The sequence below is a fragment of the Sitodiplosis mosellana genome, unplaced genomic scaffold (assembly GCF_009176505.1).
Source record: "Sitodiplosis mosellana isolate CC-2019 unplaced genomic scaffold, AAFC_SMos_1.0 Smas_scaffold_1, whole genome shotgun sequence".
In the NCBI taxonomy this organism is placed as follows: Eukaryota; Metazoa; Arthropoda; class Insecta; order Diptera; family Cecidomyiidae; genus Sitodiplosis; species Sitodiplosis mosellana.
In genome coordinates this window covers 23,518,135-23,543,769 of record NW_022595244.1, presented here as the reverse complement: position 1 = coordinate 23,543,769, position 25,635 = coordinate 23,518,135, and the positions used below count along the sequence as shown (strand labels likewise).

The window sequence follows — 25,635 nt, the reverse complement described above, 5'->3', positions numbered from 1 at the left end:
AAAATGTGTTCCCCCCATCATAAATTTGTTTGAATAGCACGTCACAAAGTCAAAATATCCCAATCTCAGCTTGCTCAGTTTCTATGCTCAGCATATATCCTCAGCTATCTGTCATTGACTGAGAAAATGTTCAAAGCCGTTTACGACTATTCCAACCATTTGCACATTCGAAATGTGTACAAATAGTACTATTATTTACTGTTGTATGTAGTTCGCAGTTTATTTCGTTCAGTTTCACGTGTTATTTTGCTGCTGCTGCTGCAGCAGCTCTGTTTCGTTGTTATCGAATGGTTTTCTTGTAATTTTTTGTGCTGTGCATTTTATCGCCACAGCTGAATGGAAATGCCTGTTCGAGAAAATCACATGAAAACACTCTCGTGACTCCGTTTTTTCCCGTTCTCATTCTCTTTTCTCTTTTTTTCTTCCCGTTTGTTACAGTTTCACGAGCAAAAATACTTGGCAACTCGGAAATATTTGTTAAGAGCGGCTCTGATATCAATTTGTAAGTATGCGCATTTTTTGTCTCTCTATTTTGAATTTAAGCTAACGGTTTGAATCGCTCTCAATTGATCTTCCTGCAGAACATGTGTAGCGATTCATTCGCCAGCGCCGCCATCATTTATCTATTGGTACAAAGAAGGACGTGTCATCAATTATTCACAGCGAGGCGGAATTTCAGTTTTGACGGAACGTAAAACACGAACGAGTAAATTGGTTATTTCAAAAGCGATGTCATCCGATTCGGGAAATTATACATGCATACCAAGCAGCTCGGGTAAGTTTTTTTTTCCACAGTGTGCGACTACTTTGTAGTAACTTGTTAGACCATTTGATGAATCCTTCACGTCAAGTATTTCCTTGAATTTCTATTCATTCTTTTTTCTTCTCATGTAAATCCTTTTGCTTCTTGCGTTTCCTGGGTGTCGGTTCTTCTTCTTCTTCTTCTTTTTGTGTTGTGTAGCATGCTCAAGCCCATAAACTATGTGTGTATGTGATCGCAAGAATGAATTCCAGCATATAGAGATATTTTATTTAAATTGCATGTCGTTTGCTTTTTAGTATTTCATGCATACGTCCTTTGATCTAAGATCGGGATTCAGACTCGCTGTTCCATTGCTCTTCACACTGGCTCGGGGTGGGTGTCGTTGTCGTTGTTAGCCAACGATTCAGTGTGACGACGATGTGAAAGTTGATTTTTTTCTCCTCTTCGCTGTTGAATGGTCCAACATTAAAATGTAAATTACTCTGGGGCACTTGAGTCTAGTGAATACGAATGGCTTTGCATCGAATATGAATAACTCTTTGTAAATTCCGACATGAATGGATTATGTGCCGGAAAATGTATGCATGTGTACTTTTAGTTTTATCCCGGTCTCGTCACACACAAACTGAATACAAATATGTAATTGACTACAAGTTGCTTCGATAAGAAAATGCATGACAATTTTCTTACAACTTAGATGAATGTCCGAGAATGAAAACGCAACTTCTATTCACAACACATATAAGTGAAACAAAAATAAAAAAATTTATTGAAATGAAACAACAAAATCGAATTTTTTCATACTGTAACATAACTTTCACTTATATGTGTTGTGAATAGAAGTTGCGTTTTCATTCTCGGACATTCAGATAACTCTTTTAATAACGTTTTGACCCGAAATCGTAAAATTGCTTTTAGGATTATTGCCACTTTTTTTAGTGTGGAGGCGCATAAATGTTATGCGCGCAAATTTTGCGGGAGTTTTCAATCGAGGGGAAAATCAGTAACCGTAAATCGTAGTGAAGTTCGAACCGTAAAGTTTTCTATTTGAATCCATTTTTTATTCCTTTGGCGAATCTATCAGATTGTGCATTTAGTTCAAGATCACTGTGGTTACTAACAGGTGTGAGCATTTTTTATATTTGTCCTATTTTTTTATTCCTCATCAGCGAATCAAATGCTGTGCACGATCGACTTTGCTGCTGCTATGCAGTTGTCACAGTAACACGTATTTATAAGAGGAAGTCCAATCAGCTTGAGAATACGCAACGCTTTTTGAAATGGAGCTTCCAATACCATTTGAACGCTTCATTGATTCATTCCCCTTGGGATAGACGAGTTGGTCATCCACAATAAAATGTGTATTATGAAAATGGCCAATTTCAAAAATGTGCAAACCCCGTTCTGAAACCTAAATTCGTCCGAAAACCATAAATTTTCCCAAATTCACGCACTTTTCTACTTTTCTTTCTGCTGGAAATCAATAAAGATACCGCACATTTTTATTCCCGAATATGAAATGTCAGTGTCATTTCATTAATTCAATTGGTTATGTCATAGTAGCTTTTGCTCGTTTATGCCAAACACGTGCATGTCATCTCGTTGTTTATGATATGTGTAATCCACTGTATTCTTCATTTTTGTGTTGTTCAATGTGATAAATTGGAATAAACTCGCATCTTCTTGGCCGGATCGAGTTATGCAGTGTAACAGAAGCATTTATTATTATTTTTTCACATTCTTAGAATAAATCGAATGATAACAGTTTGGTTTTGGTTATATTAACAATTTCACACTTTAATATTGGATTACAAGTCTTAAACAGGAATGCTGAAGATTAAAAACAGTGAAAGTTGTGAATGCTAAACGCGAGACCGTTTTAATGTGCAACAAAATCTGTTATTATTTTATTTTCTACTAGAATTTCCACGTGGGCTTGAAGTAATATTTGAAAAACAAAATTAATAGAACTCCAAATGTGTGCAGTGCATATATTCATACAATAAGTCATATTCATCTATCCTAATAATGCACATCTGGTTTACAACAATCCTTAAGTGTTGCATGGGAAAAGATGAACTTATAACATTTTTCAGAGATTGTACATAATATTAATTCGGACACAGCCTAATTAAATCAGCCGAGAACATCAAATGTGAATTGACTACTTAACCATCACCATCAAAAAGTTAAAAATGATTTTTGTTAGCTGAAATGTACGGTGAAAGAAATTTATAAAATTTGAGTGACATTTAAAAGCCTTTATTAAAAAAAATCAAAAGTCTTACCTTTGATGTCATCTCATAGTTCTAAAAGGGGCCCCATTCGAATTCTCACTTCATTTTGCATACGATTCACAACAAACAAAAACATTTTTTGTTTATTCGTCGGCAACAAATAGAATGGGGATTTATTCCATGGGCGTGGCGTCGAAAAAATTGCGTACAGCACCGAGTACTCCCGCAGTGGTGAGAAACTAAAACACGCCAATCACCAATATTGATGTTCACGATCATCAAATTGTTCATACTAAATTTTATCCACTTTAGGCATACATAACAATAAAATCCTTGATTATTAGAATCACAAAATTACAGATTTTTTAATGCACAAAGTAATAGCAAGACAGATTTTCCAATGTTCAACCATTAAAACATATTTGACATATTTGATAAACTGTGTTTAATAACTCATTATTTCTTCTTCGTCGAAATATTATTTTTTTTTTCTGATCAAAATTTTTAATTTTATTTTATTTTCGGGTGCACAGTAACACGATGGTTCTAACTTTTAGAACTGCAATATGAAATTTGGCACTAAAATTCATCAAGCACCATTTGTAGTTCAAAATGTACTAAATCACAAATCAAAGCTTCATGTATTTATTATAGAACTTTTGAACTTTTTCTAGAGCAAATGGTACTAAAACAAAGTCAAGTGTCAAATCTCAACATTGCTAGAATCATTGTGTTTACTGTGTGAAGACACGTTTTGATCAAAACACAAACATTGTTGTCTAGTGATGTCTATGAACATCAAACAAGAACTGACATTACTGTCAAAACCACTCATCGGAAAACACTTGCTTTAAGTTGATTCGACTAGATTTGAACAAATATCAATTGTAAGCATATGGCCTTAAGAGTAATGAAGGGTCGCTTGGAAATCTTTGAAATAAAATGAACCTGTCATTTCCAATACAAGTTTTGAAGCATTGTAGCTTTCGAACAATCAAATTCATGGATATAAAAGTTTACAGGTTCATTTTATTTCAAAAAATTCCAAGCGACCATGTTTTTTTTAGATGCAGGCTCTTTGAAGACTCTGCGTTCGCATTTGTTATGTTTTTTCTTCATTTCCTTCGATTTCGGAGCTGCCCGAATCGCTTTTCAGAGCTGCCCGTTCTGATTTCAGAACTGCCCATTTGAGCCGGAACTGCCACTAAAATACGCCGTGGATTGACCGATAAAAGTGTATATGAATCCATTCCATCCCAAGCGAACTGATAAAAAGAGCGAATGCACAGCACTGAAACGAATTTCTCTTAGTTCATTTCCATTGTGAATAAAATTCCTTCCGAGAAAGTACTTTCGCATACACATATGAGTTTATGCTCGTTTAACTGTCTGTAAAATAATAATTCTTTTTGCCATCATGTAGCAATTAGTTTTTACGCTATTTTCAAATATTTTACGCTCTGTTTACTACAACTGTTCGCTATGCAAAATCAATAACGCAATTAAATTGCACACAATATGATGAACAGTGTGTGAATGTAACTAGCCGACCGGAATGTTGCCTGCAAACAAACTAAAGCTCTGCAAAGCATTTATTCTTTGATAAGACGGGAAAAGTTTACATCAAAATTCCCACCGGTTTTTTTCTTCTCTACACTATGTGTATATGTGTCTTACCCATTAACGATATAAACAAGGCAGCTGCTTTCCCAGTTGTGACGCACTCTAATGCAGTCTTTCCAATAAAGACGTCATAAAAACGGTTTTATGTTTTTTTTGTAGTTTCAGCCTGATGGTTTTTTTCGTCGACTTATTTTTCTCTTTCGTCGTCTAGTTCATTTTAATAAGATGCCAACAACAACATTTCTAGTTGCATTGTATCGTTTCATTTTACAGCCGTATTTTATTAGCAACTCGCGAATTATTTGAACATTTATCCGGTACGCTTCGTTATCTCTGATATATCAGAGTGTAGCAGCTCTAATCAACGCTTTTGCCAGCACGTTCACAAACGAGAACAAGAAAAATGTATTGAAACTGAACTGTTTGTTGCGCCATAAAATTGAACTATATGGGGGAAAACGAGGCGAAATGGCCGAAACGAATGGCGAGGCGAGAGAGCGTAAAAAAGTGTGCAAAAGCTTTGATGAATGATCTGCCTTATTATGATGGAGATATTATTATTTGATTAGCCCAAATGAAATGTTGGTCAGCAAATATGAGCAAAATGAAACGATGGAAAATCGTTTCCACGCGGACACTCAAACGAATACCAACAACGGCGCAGCGCATGTAAGAAAAAATCAGAAAATGAACGCTATGGCCATTCTGTTCAACAGTTCGAAAAAAAGGTTGATTGCAGCAACAGAGGAACGAAAAGAGAAAGAAGGAAAAACGCGAGTCGAAGGCACGAAGTGAACGAAACGAAACAGACGAATAAAAACAATAGCTGGCCAAAGAAACGGAAAAAGGCGAAAGGAAAACTTATTTATAATTCCATGGTGTATGTGTGTGTGTATTTGTTTTCCTTATTTTCTTTGCCTAAAATACCATTTTTTTGTTCTTCTTCTTCTCGCCTTTCACCCTTTGCGCGTGAAGGCAGCTAAAAAATGCCCCGAAAATTAAGCGGATCCTTGTTTCATGCTGCACCTAATGAATTTGGCGCATAGACCCACGTGACAGATTGAATCATTGTTATTGTAGGTTAGGTTGTTGCTGTTACTTTTGCTTTTGTTCTACACTTTAACGTGTGTTAAAAAATTTTAATTTTTGCCGCTCAACTCGCTTAAGTTGATTTATGTGTTATTCTCCACTTTAGCTAATGAATACGACCCAATAAAAGAGGGAAAAAAACGAAATTTGAAACGTTTCGGAAACAGGAAAAATAAATGAAGGGCGACTCGAATTAAATTAGAGATAGAATGTTGGCGGTGTGTGTTGCTTTTTTTCTGGCGAAAGTTTTACACCATTTTGACTTCATATTTAATTAAATCGCTCAACGTTGGTTGGCCACGGTAACCGATCAAATTCTCATGAAAATGAGAACACAGACACGCAAACGCATTTCTTGTGGCATTGAATGTCATTAAAAGTGTTGCATTTCGTTTGCGCCGATGTACATAATTAAAATTGTGAAATTATCGCTTAACCCTTTCGAAACGGTTTCAATACCAACGAGTTACAGACTGTAACTTACAGTTATTGGGTTACTGCGAATGAACAATTGAACAAGATGAAATAAAATGATCCTTTCTAATTTGCTGTGACTCGTTTTGTCAAGGAGTCATTGATTGGTTTTTCAACCGGTCGCCCATTCTTCAGAAATGTTCTGAGGTGCGTATTTCCTTTTTCAATGAATATGAAATTATTCCGATTTTAATTAAAACTGAGCATCCCGCTTTACATGTATTCGGAATATTCATTATTGGGTGGCTTGGTTTTTATACCTTTACTCCCTCATCCCACCTGGTAACAATCCATCGCGGTGAAATATCGAATCACAAAAAGCCTAATTGATATCTATTAGTGGGAGCAAGGTCTACGAAGTGAATCTATTTTGGTGTCACGAATTCACTCGGATGTTTTGCACCGCAGTCCATGATGATGGTAAATCAAAAATTTTATCAGAGTTTTTTTTCTTCAGGCCGAAAGAGAAGAATGAACGACAAAAAAAATGTTTAATTGAATTGGCCGGCTTGGTTGATTTAAATTCCAAAATGGAAAATAATGCCTAAACACCCATTTTCTATCACTCAAGCATTCCGTCGCTATGCCGTGTTCCGTTGATTGTTTTCGAATTTCACGGATGTAAAATGTAAGCACTCCGTAAGAGAGAGAGAGAGAGAGAGAGAGAGAGAGAGAGAGAGAGAGGAGGAGGAAAAAGGATGAATAGAAAAAAAAACTTTGAATTGAATAAATATAGCCCAAAAAGCTCTCGACAGAGCTGAGTTTTGTGTGTCAGTTTTGTTGCCATCAACAGCACCAGCACATTGGACGGTGATGTGTGCGTGCCACTTACCTGCACGTCTAGTTTCCTCATTCATTTTTTACGATTTCACATTTCAACAAATGCACGCTCCGGACACATTTAACGCAACAACGACACTGTGTATACGCGCGACACATACACACACCGCTCGTAAAACGCACAAATGGAAAAATTGTCACTCAACTTGAATTATAAAAAGTTTTTTTTCCTTTTTCCGGTGATAAAAAAAAGCACACGAAGAAATCGGAAGGGCGACAGCGAACAAAAAAGCATCTGGAAAGCCCGTGAATTCTGCTCGTTTATTGCGGTTCGTAGTGCTCTAATACGCTCGGCTCAACGTTTGAGCGAGGATTCGGAGTGGTTTTCTTGTCATCCTGCGCTACGCTTAATACCTAATGACGGTGCTGACGATCGAGACAGACAAGTACCAAATCGTTATTTTTTTTCTACCATGAATATGTTTGCCAATTCTCGTACCATTTACAGACATCTCGAGAGGATTTCTGCCAAATTCCGACAAACAACGAATTCCACAACGTAAAGGGTTTACGTCTGGCGAATGCATTCGTTTTTACCTTGAATTACAGTTACCACCAATCATACGTTGAATATGATTCAATAAGAAGAGAATAATCTTTTTTGTAAGTTTGTGTCGATTTTTGGCAATTTTAGGCTAATTAGCCGTTGGAGCCGTTGAATCATTTAATAACTAAATTCTTTTTTCTATTTATTATTCGCCACCTCCTTTTTACGAACACCTCAATCTAAATTGCCTCCGGCAATGTGCTGAACCATCGACGACAAAAAAAAAATCGTCAACAGTATTTGTGGTTTTCTTTTGATTCTTTGGCATTGGAATTATTTGCCATTGGTTTTTTGTGTCTTTTGCACATCTAGATGGTTTGGCATAGGCATAGGCCTACCATGGCTGATTTCGCGATTGAGTTGACTAAAACCGGAAAATGACGCAATAATTAAGAAGAATAAAGACTAATGACTGACAACAAATTAAAGTGTTCAGTGGAAATCCAAATTAGTATCATGTTGTATACATATACTTACATACAGAGATGTATGAGTCGGAATAGCAAGTTCGTGCGGAATAAAATTCTTTATGTTATGAGCATTGCTCATTGAGCAAAGGAATAATTCAATGTTCATCCAAGAGTTACACATTTGACATTTTCTGTAAGATGAGCGAAAACGCATACACATACACGCCTTCCGTATGCGAACTCAATAAAATTATTTGCTTTGCTTTGCTTTGCTTTGCCTTAATGTAACAGCAAATTAAAATGTGGGAGTGAAAATGGGTGAAGACGTCGTTCGACTCTCGTTCGTTGGAAATGAGGCTAATAATATCTATTATTGTAATTATTGTAGCAACGAGTTTATCATTTGTTAACTGATGGCATAAAATTAAGCGAGATTTTGCAATTCAAATCGTTTTCTGCCGACAAATCTGATTACAGCCAAATATGTAAACTTTTATCTCTTTTTGTTCCGTCTATCGTGTGTGTATGTTCGCGACTTTTGGTATCCACAATGCACGCGCGAGTCAATAGGGAGGGAAAGAAAGGCAATGTGCATTAATGTATTGTGCCCAACCAGACGATTTACCTTTTGCAAAACGATGTGAAACATTACACATTCAATATTCGAGCAAAGCGATAAACATTTGCTCAAGCTCAGATAAAGGCAAATACGCATTAAATTTCGGGGCACACAAACAATCATGCGTGTAATACGAGGCGATGTGCCATTCACAACGCGTATCAAATTCACAAATGGCACAGCCACGATAAGCATACAAAATGAACAACGGAAAAAAATACCCCTAACCGCAATCATAATTAACAAAAACGGTTTATGTTGTTCGCTCCGGTTGTTCATTGCCGTTGTTCCAAAATACCAATATTCTGCGTGGTGTGTTGACAAGAGGACGAACAGAACAGAAAAAAAAACAGGCACTGCAACAACCAAAAGCGAACAAAACGAAAGTAAATGGTGGTGCGTGACAAATAAAACAATTGTTCAACTTCAAATATTGTTGGTGGCACTTTTTTTCTTCTCTGCTGCTTGTTGCCGCAATTTATGTTGTTATTTGTGGCGGTTTGCGAAACGAGCATCGACCCCCCGAGTTTCACAGGCACACACAAACACGCTAATTCGCTCGCATGCACGCACGCATGATTCACACCAAAAATCTTTCGCCGAAGACAAATGTACAATAATCAAAATAATAATCGTATTTGTGATAGTAAAAAAGGTTACGTTCGCGAATGTTTTCGGGCCATGCAGCTGATAAGATGCTTTGGGGCCTTTACGTAGACGATTAATAACCGAGCCAATTAGTTAATTTAGCATGTGACATTTGGCGCAGACAGCCAAAATCTGGAAAATTATGAATGCATAACATTGCGGTTAGAATTTTCTCTCTTCTCCGCCTCCTCCTCCTTCTCGCGCTCTTCCACACACACACACAAGCGAGTACACCATCCGCTTTGTGTGTTCAATAGGCCGAAAAGATTGCGATCAGAAGCCGTCAATTAAGATTGGATCCGTAGAGATTGCGGAAAAAGCAGCTGCAAAACCAAAGATTCCTACTTTCACACAGTACATCCATTTCAACTTTATTTCAATTTACACTTTTGTGCATCGACGCAAAAACTTTAAATCCATTTGGATCCATCAAGGTTTTTACTTTCATTTTATCAATGAAAACGGGAATGGTAGCAAAGACACCAACAGCAACAACAATACAGCAAATCCTATAACAATACATCACTTACTTAATTTTTTCCCGTTAACTCTAAATTTAACATGAATAAATGCACTGTTGCACCGACTTCCATTTCGATTCATCCGATCGAAAGCGGATAGAGAAAGTAAGAACGCAAAAAAAACTTTAAAAAGTTTTTTCTCTCATTTTTTTTGGTGTGTTGAAATCTCGAAGGCGTAAAATGGAAAAATGAAGAAAGCAAAAGTAATACAACGAGAAATCTCATCCATTATTCTTCGGTTGCGCTTTCGGTTTTTCTTAACGAGCAATACGAAGAACAAAACAGAAAAAGTAGGAACAGTACGAATCGTTTCGGAAAAGGAATGTGCAAAAGATGAAGGAGGCGCGCGGTATATATACGAAAGAATGAACGCATCAAATGCAATTTAGTGTTCGTCTTTGTACCGTTAGCACTGGCAAACGCCTTAAGAATGGTCAATGGGAATGAGAGCGAAAACGGGTGCATATTGAGCCAGTGAACAGAATCAAGAGTAGGAGAGAAAAAAACTCGACCGCTATGAAAAGCAGTGAAAACAACATTGCCAGTGCAAAAGCGCTGTATTGTGTGTGTGTGTGTACCTGAAATGAAAAGGAATCAAACGAGCGCTATATAATTGATTGCCATGCCATTGAAGAACTATTTTTGATTTAGATTCAGGGAAGTTTTCTCACCCTTCTCTCTCTCTCTCTTCATCGACACATAAACACATTTTTTTGTTAAAAACTATTGTTATTTTCGACGCTGCTTTCCATTCCTTTTCCTTTCTCTCGCTCGCAAAAGTGATTCACGAGTCGCACACATACACATACAATGTGCCGCATTTCCTTGTTTATTTCCTACGCTTTCAATCTCAAATTGAAAGCCCAAATATCGAATTGATGTGAGAAAATATCAGATAGAAAAAAAAATACGAAATGGAACACTTGATCTTATTTCACCTTTAGGATAGAATAACATTGTATGAAGAAGAAAAAATGAGAGTGAGAGGATGGAGTGAGTGAGGTGGAAAAAAAAGTTTCGCATTCTAAAATAGCGCTTGCAAGAATGTGCCAAGCATATTTTTTCATCACCAGAGGGAAAAATTAAGCAACGACGAAAAACGCTCACTAAAATTGCACAACAAATCGTTTCATTGCTGCAACTAGACTGCTTAACTGCAGCCTTTTTTTCTCGGCTGCCACCGCCTCTGTCGACAAACCACCAAAAAAAACCAGAATGGGTATGTAATGAAGACACTTCACAAGGGACTTGAGTGAAAGGCATTTGGTTGTAGTGAGAAACTTGCATTGCATTTTGTATGCGAATACCGAGATTTTGTCTCGTTGTGACAAAGCATGTGGCTATACGATGCAGAAAACGAGATAAAAGAAACAATTCTTCTGTGAATATCGAAGCAAGAGAATCTGTGCAAGAGAATCGCGATAAAATGATAGCAAATATGATGATATTATGGAAAAGAATGGCAGAAAAAAATCTCTAGCAAACATGACATTTTGACTTAGATAGCTGAACAAAAGCGATATTATTGAAAAAATGGAGAAGCGGAAAATAGAACGTGCGTTATTCATAATGCAAAAAGTGGTACAGAATGCCATTTATCACCAGGTGCATACCTGACTACTCGTCCCGTCATGGAAAGCACAGCATATCGAATCGAACAGCCATTTCTTTTTAGGTCCTTTTTCCGTGCTGTAAGTCCGGAGTGAAAACTTATTTTGCAGCCAACTGTTCAAAATGACATTTTCCAAACGATTTCTGAAACTACGTCTTAGTTTTCAAATCGAAACTTCGAATCTGACGGAATTTTATAGCAGCGGCAGCAGCGATGGCGGCTACGGCAAACGGAATTCAACTTATTTTTCTATAAATTTTTGAACATTAATGCATATTTTATGCTGCATATTTTCGAGTTTAAATTGGATAGGTATTTGAATTTGCTTCGAGAAACATGTTGTTGGCCCAGCATACCTTTGTGCATTATTTTGTACAGAGGGTAAAAAACCAATCCGAGAGAAAGAAAAAAATCTTCGAAGAGGTCGTATATTTTCAGATTGTCGATAAATCGACACAGCACTAAATAGTGTAGGGAGCATCTGGGAGCATATTATATGATGCAAGTGAGTGAACGAAGAAAAACATGAACACACACACATAATGCCATAGCGTATAGGTAAACATAGATCATTGACAAGCTTCGATGTAGGTGCACACAAATTTCTAATATGTTTTGGACGTTCGCCTGTACAAAGTATTAGTTGTGCCATAAATCAAGCTCACCCAGCCAAACGAAATATGTGTGTATTTGTTAGCACGAGTCACATTCGCTTACCCTAGGTCCAATTATAGCATCCACTCACGTAAATTGTGTGGTGTTTACTGTTTATATCGTCAAGCCGATGAGATTCTTGCATAGGCATGACGCTCATTGCTCGGCGACAAGCAAAAATTGCAACTCGAATTATTTATTCGACTATAATTGATGACCAAAAGAAAACGATGGTTTGGCACATGACCACTTCTTGCTGTTTCACCATGACTCAACATGATTAGGTTCTCTGATGTGCGACTTATTTACGCTTGAATTGAAATTTGTTATGAGTGGAGGTGCTTTGATTACCTGAAAAACTTTTCAGCTCGAACTGCGCTTCGGCGTTGTGTGCATTCGGCGAGCGAGCGGGTGGACAAGTATCACTTTCTGTGCATGCAACTCCATTGAATTTTTTTAAGTCGCCAGGTCGTTGCAAAATAATAGCTTTAGCATTATGTTTTTCCAACTTTTCATGCTCGAAGCTCGTAAATCATCTAACATGAAACTATCGTAAGAGATTTTCTTTCGCAAATATAATCAACTTAGGCACTTTTTTTGTTACGGTGTTGTTCACTCGAACGGTGTGTTAGTGTAACGAGGCGATTGAAAGTTTTCATAAACATTACTTTTCGCTAGGAAATAAATCTCTTTCCAAATGATTAATCGATGAATTTAAATTGACTTGATTGGCTCTCAACTATCCCCAGCCTCTTCACCCCTTTCAGCGCAATGCAATCCGATGTCAGCCCAATATACACATCGACAAACAAGACTTACCGTGCAATTAGAAGAGCTTCAAATATCGAGTAGCTTCTAATGCCATTACCGGTACAACAAAGTTCCGCTGGGAATTTTCAGGCAAAACATTCTTTTAGATCAACATCCATTTACTCTCATCGGTTTACTCTTATTCACGTGCAATTGGATTAGCCGAATGAAAAACTACAAAAAACGCAATTTTTCCACTTATTTTGTCTCATGGGTTTATAAAATACCTCAAATGGTTTGGATTGTGTTGTAGTCACTTTAATGGCATCTATTTCAAAACATTTACAATACGGCAATTTGCATTTGCAATTCCAAATGCAATTGCGAAACAGAGTAAATAGCACTTTTTTCTCGTTTTCTAGACGTACAAGCGGTTCGTTTGCATTTTACCGCAAAATAATACAATCCAGTGTAATCTCGCCACTCTTGCCTTGCTTCTGCCGAAATTTCAAACGGTCGGAGAGTTACTTGGTTGTCGGCTGGCTGGCTGGCTGGCTGGCTGGCTGTTGACTGCACAAGCTCATTGTATAGGCATTTTGTGCCGTTTTGCGCTGTGTGTTAAACTTCTAATCTGGTGCGCTTTTTCGTGCCAAGCTCCCGTATTCTAATATTTTACGTTGGGCAACTGGGTTTTTCTCGTTCCAAAATTTTGGCTGCTAGTTGCGAAAGCCCATAAATTTTAACCCCATGTACCGGTGTGCGGTTTTGCCGACAATTCACTATCAACATTTATTTTTACATATTTTGTATATATACATAAATTCTTGGTGGCTGCATTTAATCGCAAGAATTTTAGGAATCTCTCGACTGCTAGAGAGACTTCCGCAAACTTAACGTGTTGTTGAATACGTGATGGAACAAAACCCATGTGAAGTGTTTGTGTTGAAGGATTGATCAACTTTAAATCGAGCTATTATTTCGGCCACTTTCAATGTAGCTTTAGCTTTCTTCGAATGCAGTTTTTTGAAGCTCCTCTATCTCCCTCTCGCTCGCTCGCTTTCTTTCTTCGTCAAGTTTTAATATTCATGCATCATCTTCTTTTTCTTATTTCACCAGAAATGGTTCTTGTTCTGGTTTAAAATGCATTAAGCAAATGTGGTTTTTACGCTATCGAGCATGGCAAATGTTGCAAAATATTATTTTCCACAATTTATTTCCACCTGACATTTGCTTGGCTGGGCGAGCGCAACGCAGAAATAACCAGCATTATGTTAATTTTGTTGAAGCAATCCGTTCGCTGTTTTCTCGGCTACGGAAATTCTTTGCATTTCATTTGCATTTGTATTTCGTTCGAGCTGCTTTTTCTTGCCAGAATTTTCATTGGAAAAGGAAGCGCCAATCTCGGTTGAAGTTTTCCAAATGCTGGAGGAGTAAAAACCACGGCAAAAAGTACGGGCAAGATCAACCAGCTGCAAAATGCCTTGGGTTATGAAGGAACGGATTTTCTAGGGAAATATGCACAGCAGCTCCATTGTGCATGAATTTGTCTCTTTTATTTTTTGAAAGGTGAAGGAGCTTCAGATTGACTTGATGGAATTTCGGTATTTTCTCGAAAGATAAATGGCGATGGTGATCATGAAGTGCAAGGCACTTAGTGGGACGGAGAGGAAAATCGTCGCTGATTTTAATACGCACATAGAGATATGGTTGCCAAGCGGAAGTAACACAGATTTAATCAACGTTTTTGCTCAACACACACAAAGTGAAGTCTTTCTATTCTTCTTAAAGCCAGACTTTTGATAAAATATTTATATCTAAGTGATGTGTGAGCATAATCCCCCCAAAGCTTTGTACCATAAAATGATTAAATTGTATCACCGTCGTTGTTTGGGAATTTGCTTTTTTGTTTTCTCTCTCTCTCTCCTTCTCCCATTAACCAATGTACCAAAAAAATACCTCATTTCCATTTTACATGCGAATTGCTCACGCTTGAATAGTTTGCAGCATGTGATGGCAGCTCCGCCCTCTTGTCGTACGATGAACGTTTCGATTCAATCGAAATTATTCACAACTTCATAGTTAAAAACCATTTAAAAGCTATTAGCCCCACTACATTTAAATGGTTTCGGTGATAAAAGTATAATGACGTTGATGCCGACCAAACGAGAGAGAGAGAGAGAGACAGAGAGGAAAAAAATCATCCGCAGGTGAACGCACACTAACAAACAGAAATTGTGATGTTTGTAGAAGACTGTGTGGTCAGTCAAAAGTAGAAAGAGAGGAGAAAAGAGCGGGAATGTACAGTTAAATAAATGAAGCTCTGTTTTTTCCTTTTGTTATTTTTAGTAAATCAAGCATCGGTGTGTGTGTGTTTTTTTTTGTATTCCGAAATTCAATTTTCTGCTTTGTTAGTCACAATTTATAATTCATTTTTGCTTTAATGTGAATGCGAACATTACTCTGGCGAATGCGCTGCTGCTATTGCTGTTGCCGTTGCACATGCCTCGCACTCATTTTCTCTTTTTACATTTTGGCCTGCATCTGGTTAATTTCCTCGAGTTTCCGAGCTATCAACGTTATTTTATTCCATTTTACATTTTGAGAGAAGAAAAAAAAAAACAACGATTGTGCAGAAGGAAATTTAATTTGTGCAGGTGGACGACTGTGACACGATCCACTGACGGATTCAATTTATGGTTTCGACACAACAACAAATAAAGTAAAATAATAAAACTGAAGTGGTCGAAAATCGGTCATTTCATTTCATAATTTTATAACATTATTGAAATGTTGGTCGCCATTTTTATTTCATTCCTTTCCATACACACACAGTCAACAAGAAGAAATATCAAAAGCTTATTTATAAATTATGATGGATTGGTGCAGCAAGTCAGAGAGAGAGAGAGAGAGAGAGAGAGAGAGAGAGAGAGAATTTGTGACAAATTGTATTTATTTCGCATATAATCTAATTTTTGGCGAGTGACTCTGTCAACAGCACTATTCAGATCGAGCACAATCTGATGAATATGAATACATTGTGTTCCTTCAGGGGGGATAAGCGTCACGAGAACAATGTGCAACGAACGTCAAATAAAATTCAGATTGAACCGATGAATATGCTACAAAATCAGATGAATTTTCATGGCGAGAAAAAAATCGATTTGCATGTTACTTTATCACATTTTACGCATTAAATTTGTCACTATTTTTTTATTGCAGTCGTCAAAAATTTTAAGCGTACATCGTTCATATATGCTAAGTTGAAATATTTCACGTTTCCAAGCGTAATTAGTTTTCGAGGAAACTAGCTATTTGCTTCGTCACTCCCCATTCAAATATACTGAGAAGTCATGGAGACTGAATTTAACAATCTGATTTGCATGACGGAATGCAGTTATTCATCTTGTTCACAAAAGAATAAAATAATGTAATAAACTTTTTGACGGCACTTAATATTTGAATTTCCAATTTGAATTTCTCGGTGCTGAGAACACTTTCCGTTGTTTAAGGTAGCTGAGGATAGGGATAGGGAGGGAGGCGAAAGAAGTGTTCGTTGCTGCATGTTTTCTATCAAAAATCCTTCCTTTTTCGTAGTTTGTGATGGATGCCGTATTAATAATTGTGCACGTAGCAATGTAATTTTCATGTTATCTGAATCGTTTTCCTTCGTTCCAAATGTTTGCGCCAGTCTCATTTTATCTGTTCCCTCTTTTTTCCACCACCCTCAAGCAAAAACTAATTTACTGAAAGAAATGCATTTGATTCGTTACAAGTAGCATGGAAAAAGAAACGCAATCATTTCTAATTTGTTTTCGTTTGCTTTTTTTCTTTATTTCTCTGTTTCTTTTCATGTAACGCCACTTAACATGGGCACGTCTGGTGATTCACACGCGCAATTGGCAATGTTGAACGCGTGCCTGGCTCTTGGCTCCTCGACTGCATCTCGTTCCGCTTCGTACGGGAATCTATGCTCTTCGGATGGAATAATTCGATTGCTTAATTCGCACCGAATCACCGACTTTAATTTAATGTGACATCGGCATCGGCAACGACAACAACAACAATAACAAATTTACACGTCTCGTAAAATGTGAATGGAAATGTGGCTCGATATCAACTACATGGTTTTCTGGCGACCTAACATCGGCAAACGCAACTTGCACCTTATTTTGTCTTTCTCGCGTATTGTCTCTCACCATCGATAAAACTGTGCTATCATTGCCGTTGCCACCGATGCTGCCGACGTTGCCATTGTTTCCGTCGATGAACCACGTTTTCGATATGGCGCGCTCTGGCTCCCGACCAACACATACACATAAAACAACAAAAAACACGATAAATGCCGAACAACATGGTTAAACTGAACAGATGCAGCAAGTGTTTTGGTGCACGTAATCAATGGTGAGTAGACGTTATACATTCTATAATATTCATTATAAACTCTATTTTGCATTTTTCTCTTTTCCAACCGAAGGTGAGACGCCTGCTGCTATGCAGTATGGTAACAGCAGTGCAAGTAGTCTATTTTTTCAGTCGATTTTTGGTGCATTCTTTGGACGTAATCGTAATACGGACACAATTCGCATGGGCAACGACGATCACCGCCAAATACATATTAACGCTATGGCCACTGATGATGCCGGTTCCATTGTTTCAGCATCGGAGCGTCGTCGGCTAAATGAAGCAGTTAGCACTGATGCAGCAACAGCCATTGCGCAAAAACACCGGCTACACATTGATTACAGCGACAGCATCACATCGTTGCCAATAAAAATGGCGCATCATGTGTACGAATTATTATCAGGTCAATTGCACATAATTATCCATACGATTTATAAACAATTTCCAAACACGATACTCTGCTGGATGTTCCATTACATTATTGGCACGGTGTCTATCCATTTGCTGTTGGCGACGAATAATAGTTGATTTTAAGGTAAGCAACAACGTAATTGAAAACTGAACGAAGGGTCAACGAAGACAAAGTACACAAACAGACAAACAAACACATACCAACAACAACAACCAATTCAAATACTATATACATATATATTCTATGACGATGGAAATGGTGGGAATGACGACGACGACGCCGGGAGGAGAGAAGAACACCGAGAACAAAATGATAAATGCAAACCAGAAGTGAATTTGGCACCGCTTTTGGAAATTTATTTGTGCAAATTGAACGTAAAATGCTCTGAAGAATAACTATGAATCAGCCGCTGGGCGGAGCAATTCTTAAGTTCAATTCGCGCATCGAAAGCTTAATAGAAATCATTGTGTGTTTTATTTTCTCTATTCTCTGTCTCTGGGTGCAAATGAATGTATTATGTGGATAAATGGAACGAAGCGGTATCTCATTTGCATTCGCGCACAAAATGTGCACCATTTGACACTTTGCAAGAATTATTCTTGGCTCGCGAATAAATTAGAAATCACTTGAAAATTTCACATTCAAACATACTCTAGTCTAATAAAACCTGCTCCACAGAATAACTACTAAACCGCCTAGAATTAGAAAAATATTTCATAAGTTTTCTTCTCTCTTCCTTTATTTCCGATATATTTTCGGCTGTTAGATTTTTTTCGACTTTGGACAAAAACAACATCTAGTTAAACTTTTTTATGCATTTGCCCCATGTTGGTCGTACCCATTTTCATATTATGAATTGGTTGATAGACTAGTTTATTTAGTTTATTTTTGTATACTATTTAAATTGTGGGCAAGTCGATCAGAATTTGTTGCGTGCATTTTTTCTGGTAGTGACGAAAATAAATCCAATTAAAATGTTCACTGTGTCGATTATCTCGTTGGAAGTCGAATCAAGGGCTTTGGAAACATAACTAATTTCGGACATTTTGACTAACCATTGGCTGGCTAAACGTGATTATCGCAAACAAAATTGCCAACCGTAGTTAACTTAAGTCAGAAAATCAAGGATTATCCGTCATGGTTATTTACCACATTTTCACTCGACTTGCGATTTGCCCAAAATATAAATAAATACGCCCAGAATTCTGATGGAATTGGCTAAAATGTTGAGTTTCGCTTTTCAGCTAAAATTGAATTTGAACTGTAAATAAACGAAAAAAAATGTTGATGTTTAAAATAAATCCTATAAATATACATAGAGAGAGCAGAGAGATGTGAATGGAAGGAATTTCCAATTAAGTGTATAAAAACTACAAGAACTCCTATAGTAACGTTGATAAAACTATTTGTATAAGGACACTGTATGGAAAAGAAATGTATTCGACATTTCACAGAAACCAGTAGGAATTGTTAATGTTCTTCATTGCGAAAATTCAAGTGGACATTGGATACGCACTCGGAAATTGGATCAGTATATATAAACAATGAAAAAATTTGCCTATGTTTTTATATGGAGCACATGTTTATGCTATATTTAAGCGACATCTTGACGCTGAACGCTGAACTATGAAACTTCTATATAAATATACTGCCAAATATCAATGACAGCAACCAATGACAGCAACAATAGAACGTATTTGTATTGCAAAATACTTCCACCTTGGAGATGGCGCCAAACCAAACGTCATTCTAGTCATTTTTCTCATTGATATAAATACCGATTAGCACAAATTAGATTTCGGCTCGACGTTATTTCACTGAAGAAACAAGAAAACAAACACACATTTTAATATTGACTGGAATTCACGTTCCCTTCTATTGCACTCACATCCATATGTTATTAAGTGTTTTTATTTATAGCTTAGATTTTAATGACTCAATACCAAATAATACCAATTTAAATTTATCTATCTGTGTCATTTAAAACCAATCACAACATATGAAAAGTAAAATAATATTCGATACATTAAAGCGACATCACACATACAAACAATAAAAATAAAAGAGTAAAAGATCATTTGGTTTATCCAAGGATGAATGGTGTTCAGAACATTCAAAGAGCAAGTGCGCGTCCTTGCCGAACAAAACAGAACAAAACCGAATCCAGCCACATTTTTTTTTGATTAATAGCTGGAGCTGAAATTGTATCTGTGCCATTAGTTGCAATGGAATTGTAAAAAGGCTGAACAAACAACGTCGATTTATCTATGTCAAAATCACGTATTTGTTTTTTTTTTGTTTTGCTTCTACCATTTCGTTGCACAAAATATTGAACAGCAAACCGGCAAACCAAACAACAAATAAAAATTGTATTAAAGGAAATGGTGTAAATCATTTATATTAATATCTATCCCATGAAAAAAAGTGCACCTGGTGTACAGCCATGTTTGCGCCATGTTTATATGGTGTACACCAGGTTTGAGCCGATCACATCACACACCGTACACCACACATCATACACCATTAAATGCCTATAAGACTAGGCGCAAATTGGTGTGAGCTGTCACAATGCTTTCAAACAACTTGAATTGCTACGTTGACGTTGCAACGACAATATTGTTGGGAATCACAATTCACATTTTTTTGTTTCGACCAATTCAAAATCATAATTTAGAAAACCTCTTAAGCCATTGATTGTGTGTATCATCCATTTGCTTTGCAGGATTTGGCAAATGCATAGCATTGTCAATATATTTATCAATATTTTTTACTGCCTTGTTATAGCCTTAGAAACAAATAGAACAGTATTTCAACAGATTGCTTTTTATTTTATGTTTTATTAAATTTCAATATTGTAGTTATATCGGTTTACTGGTCTGGATACATCCGAAAGATTCAAGTAAATAAGGATTATAATATTCAATATTCAAGTGCAATTTAATGTGATATTCATTAAACGATTTCTAGGGCTATAACAAGGCAGTAGAAAATACTGTAAAGCAAATGGATGATACACGCAATCAATGACACAAAACTATTTTTTAAATTATGATTGTGTCAAAAAAAATGTGCTTTGTAATTTCCAACAATATTGTCGTTGCAACGTCAACGCAGCAATTCAAGTTGTTTGAAAGCGTTGTGACAGCTCACACCAATTTGCGCCAAATTTGCGCCTAGTCTAATAGGCATTGAATGGTGTATGATGTGTGGTGTACGGTGTGTGGTGTGTGTGGATTGGGCGCAAATCTCGGCTCACACCTGGTGTACACCATATAAACATGGCTGTACACCAGGTGTACTTTTTTTCATGGGATGTAGTTTATGAAGATTAAGGGAGAAAACTGGAATATTTATCTATATAAAAGCCCATTCTTGTAATCATGCAAAGAGAGCTATTCAGTTATATATGTTTTTAATTGAATGTTTCAAAAATGTTTCTATTTCCATGTTATATAGAATGAAAAACGTTTCACATGAAAATCAAATCACATGGATTTTATACTACGTGATTGAAGTTTGGGGTCGGGATTAAAATGCGATCCATCTGAGCTGTGTCTCACTGGCTCGGCCGAAAGATGGTTGAGAGAGTCTTAAATTGTAAATAATAAATAACATGTACTCAATTGATCGACGGATTTTATGGTAAAATCAATCATTTTAAAGCATCTATAAATGGATGGGCATTTTGTGGTAAGGCTTTGATAGTGGCACACCAACCAAAAATTGTTTTCTTTTCCGAATTCTAATAAAATGTTTTTAGACAACTGCATGGCTACTGCAATGCAACATACAAACCAAAACAGCAACTCTAACACATTCTATTAATATTGATAATATTTTGTGCATCAAAACCAAATTCGATGGCGGTGAAAGTAGGGCAACAAAAGTTTTGCGAATCGAAGAAGATCAAAGTTTTCAATAGCATCATCAATTCGAACAAAAGCCAAAACTTTCGATTTGAAACCCAATTCGTATTAATCATCATTTTTCATGGAGTTCACACAATAAACAAAACAGAGAGAAAAATTCGAAATATTTTCACAATAAAATACTATCTTCGACTTAAGCGATCCACAATTTAGGCTGTGAGAATGAAAATGGCAATACAGGAATGAACATTCTGAAGCGCATCAAGAAAAAAAAATTCGCAAAAGTGAATCATGAGTTCTGAATACGCAAAAGTGAACCATGAACCTCCTATGCTGCCCATGTAAATTCATGTTTCACTTTTGCATATTCAGAACTCATGATTCATTTTTGCGAATTTTTTTTCTTGATGCGTTTCAGAATGTTTATTTCTGTATTGCCATTTTCATTCTCTCAGCCTCAATTATTACCAACCAAAAATAAAATGGTTCACTGAAACGAAATCCAACGTTTTATTTTCCGTACGTACGTATTTCCCTCAACTTTTTTAATGATGTCCTGGGAAATATGTGCAAATTGCAGGGAGTGTAACTCCGAGGAGGAGGAATGGTGGGGAGGTGAATGAGGAGGAGGAGGAGAGCGCTGAGGAGGTTCCTCCTCCTCACATGAGGAGGAAATAAAAATTACCAAAATTGAGGCATATAAATTTATTTTAAACATTTTAATTGATTTGGAACGAATGCCAATGATGAAAAGCTACGATCAAAATCAATAGAAGTGTTTAAAATGAATTTATATGCCTCAATTTTGGTAATTTTTATTTCCTCCTCATGTGAGGAGGAGGAACCTCCACAGCGCTATCCTCCTCCTCATTCACATCCTCACCATTCCTCTTCCTCGGAGTTAAACTCCCTGGCAAATTGAATGTTCGCATAGCGATTAAAATTTGGATGGCATCCCTAATTGGTCCAGCTCTGATTTTCTTGCCCACGGCCGCTCAAGTTACAATGGAACACATGCAAACGGCCGTACGGATGACGTAAATGAATGATTGTTCACTTTTTTTCTTTCACTCCCTCCAATCACTTCAGTTTCATTTTTTTATTACCAAAATTTCAATTGGATTTTCATGAGTTATTATGCAATGATAACATTCAATTCAATCAACAACTATGCAAACATCGACAACAACAAACAAACAAATTCAACCCAAAAACAAATACAAACAACATTCATTTATGTATTCACACGTATATAGACAAATAACGTTTCGAATAAAAATAACTACATAGCGTAAATGAAAAGTGTATTTTAATTGAGATACGATTCAATAATATTAACTCCCCCCATATTCAATAGCCGAAATAAACAAAAGAAAGAAATAAAACAATGGCAGCAACAGCAAGTTATGTGGAAAAAATCAACACATTTCCTCCCTGATAATAATAATAATAATGATATAAATGTGTGTATTGATTAAACAGACGAATAAAAGAAAATCACAATAATGAGTGCGAGAGAGAGAGAGAGAGAGAGAGCGAGCGAGCGAGAGCGAAAGATGAAAAACGAATGCATCTATGGACTAAAGGCATAAAAACGGATGATTTTTTTATTATTATACAATCATTTCTGTCAACAATTAAGATAAATGAACTCTACTTCGCATATGTATTTAAATAAAGAGCAAACTGTCAGAGATAAAAGATGGAAAATTGCTGAATGATGTCGTTGTGGAGTGAAAAAAAATACCATACCGAAGCACAACCAACAGACACACATATATTATGTGATTCGGTATGAATCGATTTGCAGTATGGAGAATTGATTGAGTAGCGACGAAAATTGTATGAAAATTTTCTAAATATATAAAATATCAACAACATTCTCTCATTCTATGCCATTTAAATAATAATACATAATGAATGAATGATGAAAAAAAATGAAACTGTGAAATGTAATTCGAAACCATTCATTTACATAATATGCTCTATATACTGCATATAATGACATCAAACAGAAGAATTTAAAACCAAAAAAAAACTTCAAAAAAAATAAAAATGAAACACTACATGTATTTAGTAACCCCATTAATTAAAATTTTAAATTAGATTTTTAAGAACCGCATCAACATTTCATCCAAGTATGAAGTATAACAGAAGAGAAAAACAGTACAGACAATTACCGTACATAATATAAAACAAAATCATTTAATCAGATTTCGTTCAATATCTATTGAATAAACTTAAAAATATGTATTAAACAAAAAAAAAAACACAAATGAGTTTTCATGTTATTCACTAGGTGATTTTTTTTCATCGAAGGAATCGATCGCCTCGATGCATTTTTTCATTACCGGATAATGTAGGTAAGTAGAGTAATCTGGGAATTATGTTGCGCCGATGGCGAATAAGTATATCAAAGCTACGAATGGAATTCATTTGAGTGAAAACAAAAATCATCAAGTACCTACATTTATGTGTAACGGCGGGAATATTTAACTCTTTTACATCGATAACATGTAAATGAAAAACTGTTATGCAAAACACCCGACACCGGATGATACACCGAATCCAAATAAAATAGTCAAACAGCACGGAACAAGCAATAAATCGTACATAAAACTCAAGCACAATTTTCAGATGGAAATTCTTGTAATCGAAAATGGGGTAAATACATTTGCACGACAAATGGACGTGGTGAATAGTGTTGGCCGTCGAACACTTTCGAACCCTTGTTCGTTCGTTCGACATGATGAAAAAAATATTTTTTGTTCGTTCGTTCCTTTAATGTCGAACGAACGAACGAACGAACAAAATACACTGCCAGCCTCCGGCCGTAGGGGCTTAATGTGAAACGTGCGTAGAACTCGGGCTGGAACCTAATTCGGGTGGGTCATAAGAACCGGGAATGAAAAATGATGGCCCTAATCTCGACTTACATCATTTCTCCCAATTTCGACTTTAAATCGATACACTAGAGGTACCATTCACAGTGTTGACCGGCATATAAGCTATATATCAATGGATAGGGCATATCAAGGCCCATCATCTGGCAAAGTTTCATCAAGGTCCAACACCCAGTTTTCCCGTAATAGGGCTTCAAAATTGAATTTCTAATGCTTTTCTCGAATTTTCTTTATTACGACTTCAAATCGATACACTAGAGGTACCCTTCACAGTGTTGACCGGCATATAAGCCATATAACATTTGATAAAGGATACTCGGGCCCACATTCTGGCACATTTTCATCAAGGTCCAACACCCAGTTTCCCCATAAAGAGGGTTAAAAGTTGAATTTTCAACGTTTTTTGGTAATAGAGCTTCATATCGATACACTAGAGGTACCCTAGAACCTCAACTATACCCCACTTTATATATACCGTTTGAAAGGTCTTGAGGTGCGCTATCCAAAACCGTTTGGAGTTCACCGGATATCTCCCCTAGATTCCTCACAATTGGGCTAGGCAGAAATTTCAAGTCACTTTTTCGCGAAATGACTGAGTTGCCGTGTGGGTCAATCTTGAAGGAAAATGCGGACTATCCCATCATCCCATATACCGTTGGAAAGGTATTTCGATTACCTATCTTTTTGTCATATAAGTTATGGCTTGGTTTATTAGTTTTAGCCCTCTTTTTGAGTGGAACGCACTTTTTTTTTACTATGAACAATCGATCCAGGGGGATCACCTAGGGGGGTAATCAAAAATACATCCCGAGGGACGGAGGCCACGAATCTACAGCCGAAATCAGAACCCAGATTGGTCCAGCCGTTTTCGCTAAAAGTGGTGCACAAATAAACAGACAAACAGACAAACAGACAAAACACGATCGAATAGCTTAATGTATTTTCACTACGTTTCACATTAAGCAAAATATGTTTTTTAAATTGTCGAACGAACGAACGAACAAAACATTTTTTTAAAATCATGTCGAACGAACGAACGAACGTTTGAAGCCATCACTAGTGGTGAATTACGCGCCCAGCAAAAGTCAAAAAATCATTGTTTCCGTTTGCCTCTCGCCCCAAAAGCACGTTAAACAAATATTGCGGAATCGAAATTGAAACTATTGTCGAGCATGATGATATCGTTTGAAATGCAGGCGAGCGTGGATTGAATATGGCCGTTATGTTATCATCATCGCATTGCTTAAGAAAGGCATTTCGAAT

The 25,635-nt window shown here is 36.6% G+C and overlaps 1 protein-coding gene across 2 annotated transcripts in view; it reads left to right on the top strand.

The window, feature by feature from the left end:
• Positions 1-23,678, top strand: part of LOC129564701 (hemicentin-1-like) — a 137,777-nt gene extending 114,099 nt beyond the window's left edge. The window contains exons 5-9 of one of the 2 annotated variants that reach the window (XM_055438960.1): positions 439-502; positions 582-775; positions 17,156-17,188; positions 17,262-17,723; positions 21,057-23,678. In XM_055438960.1, the coding sequence (XP_055294935.1) occupies positions 439-502; positions 582-775; positions 17,156-17,188; positions 17,262-17,716 (746 nt within the window). In that variant the 3' untranslated portion in view covers positions 17,717-17,723; positions 21,057-23,678. Of the gene's footprint in view, positions 1-438; positions 503-581; positions 776-17,155; positions 17,189-17,261; positions 19,665-21,056 lie in introns of those variants that run through there. The other variant, XM_055438895.1, reaches the window with a different exon arrangement.
• The last annotated feature ends 1,957 nt before the right edge of the window (positions 23,679-25,635 follow it).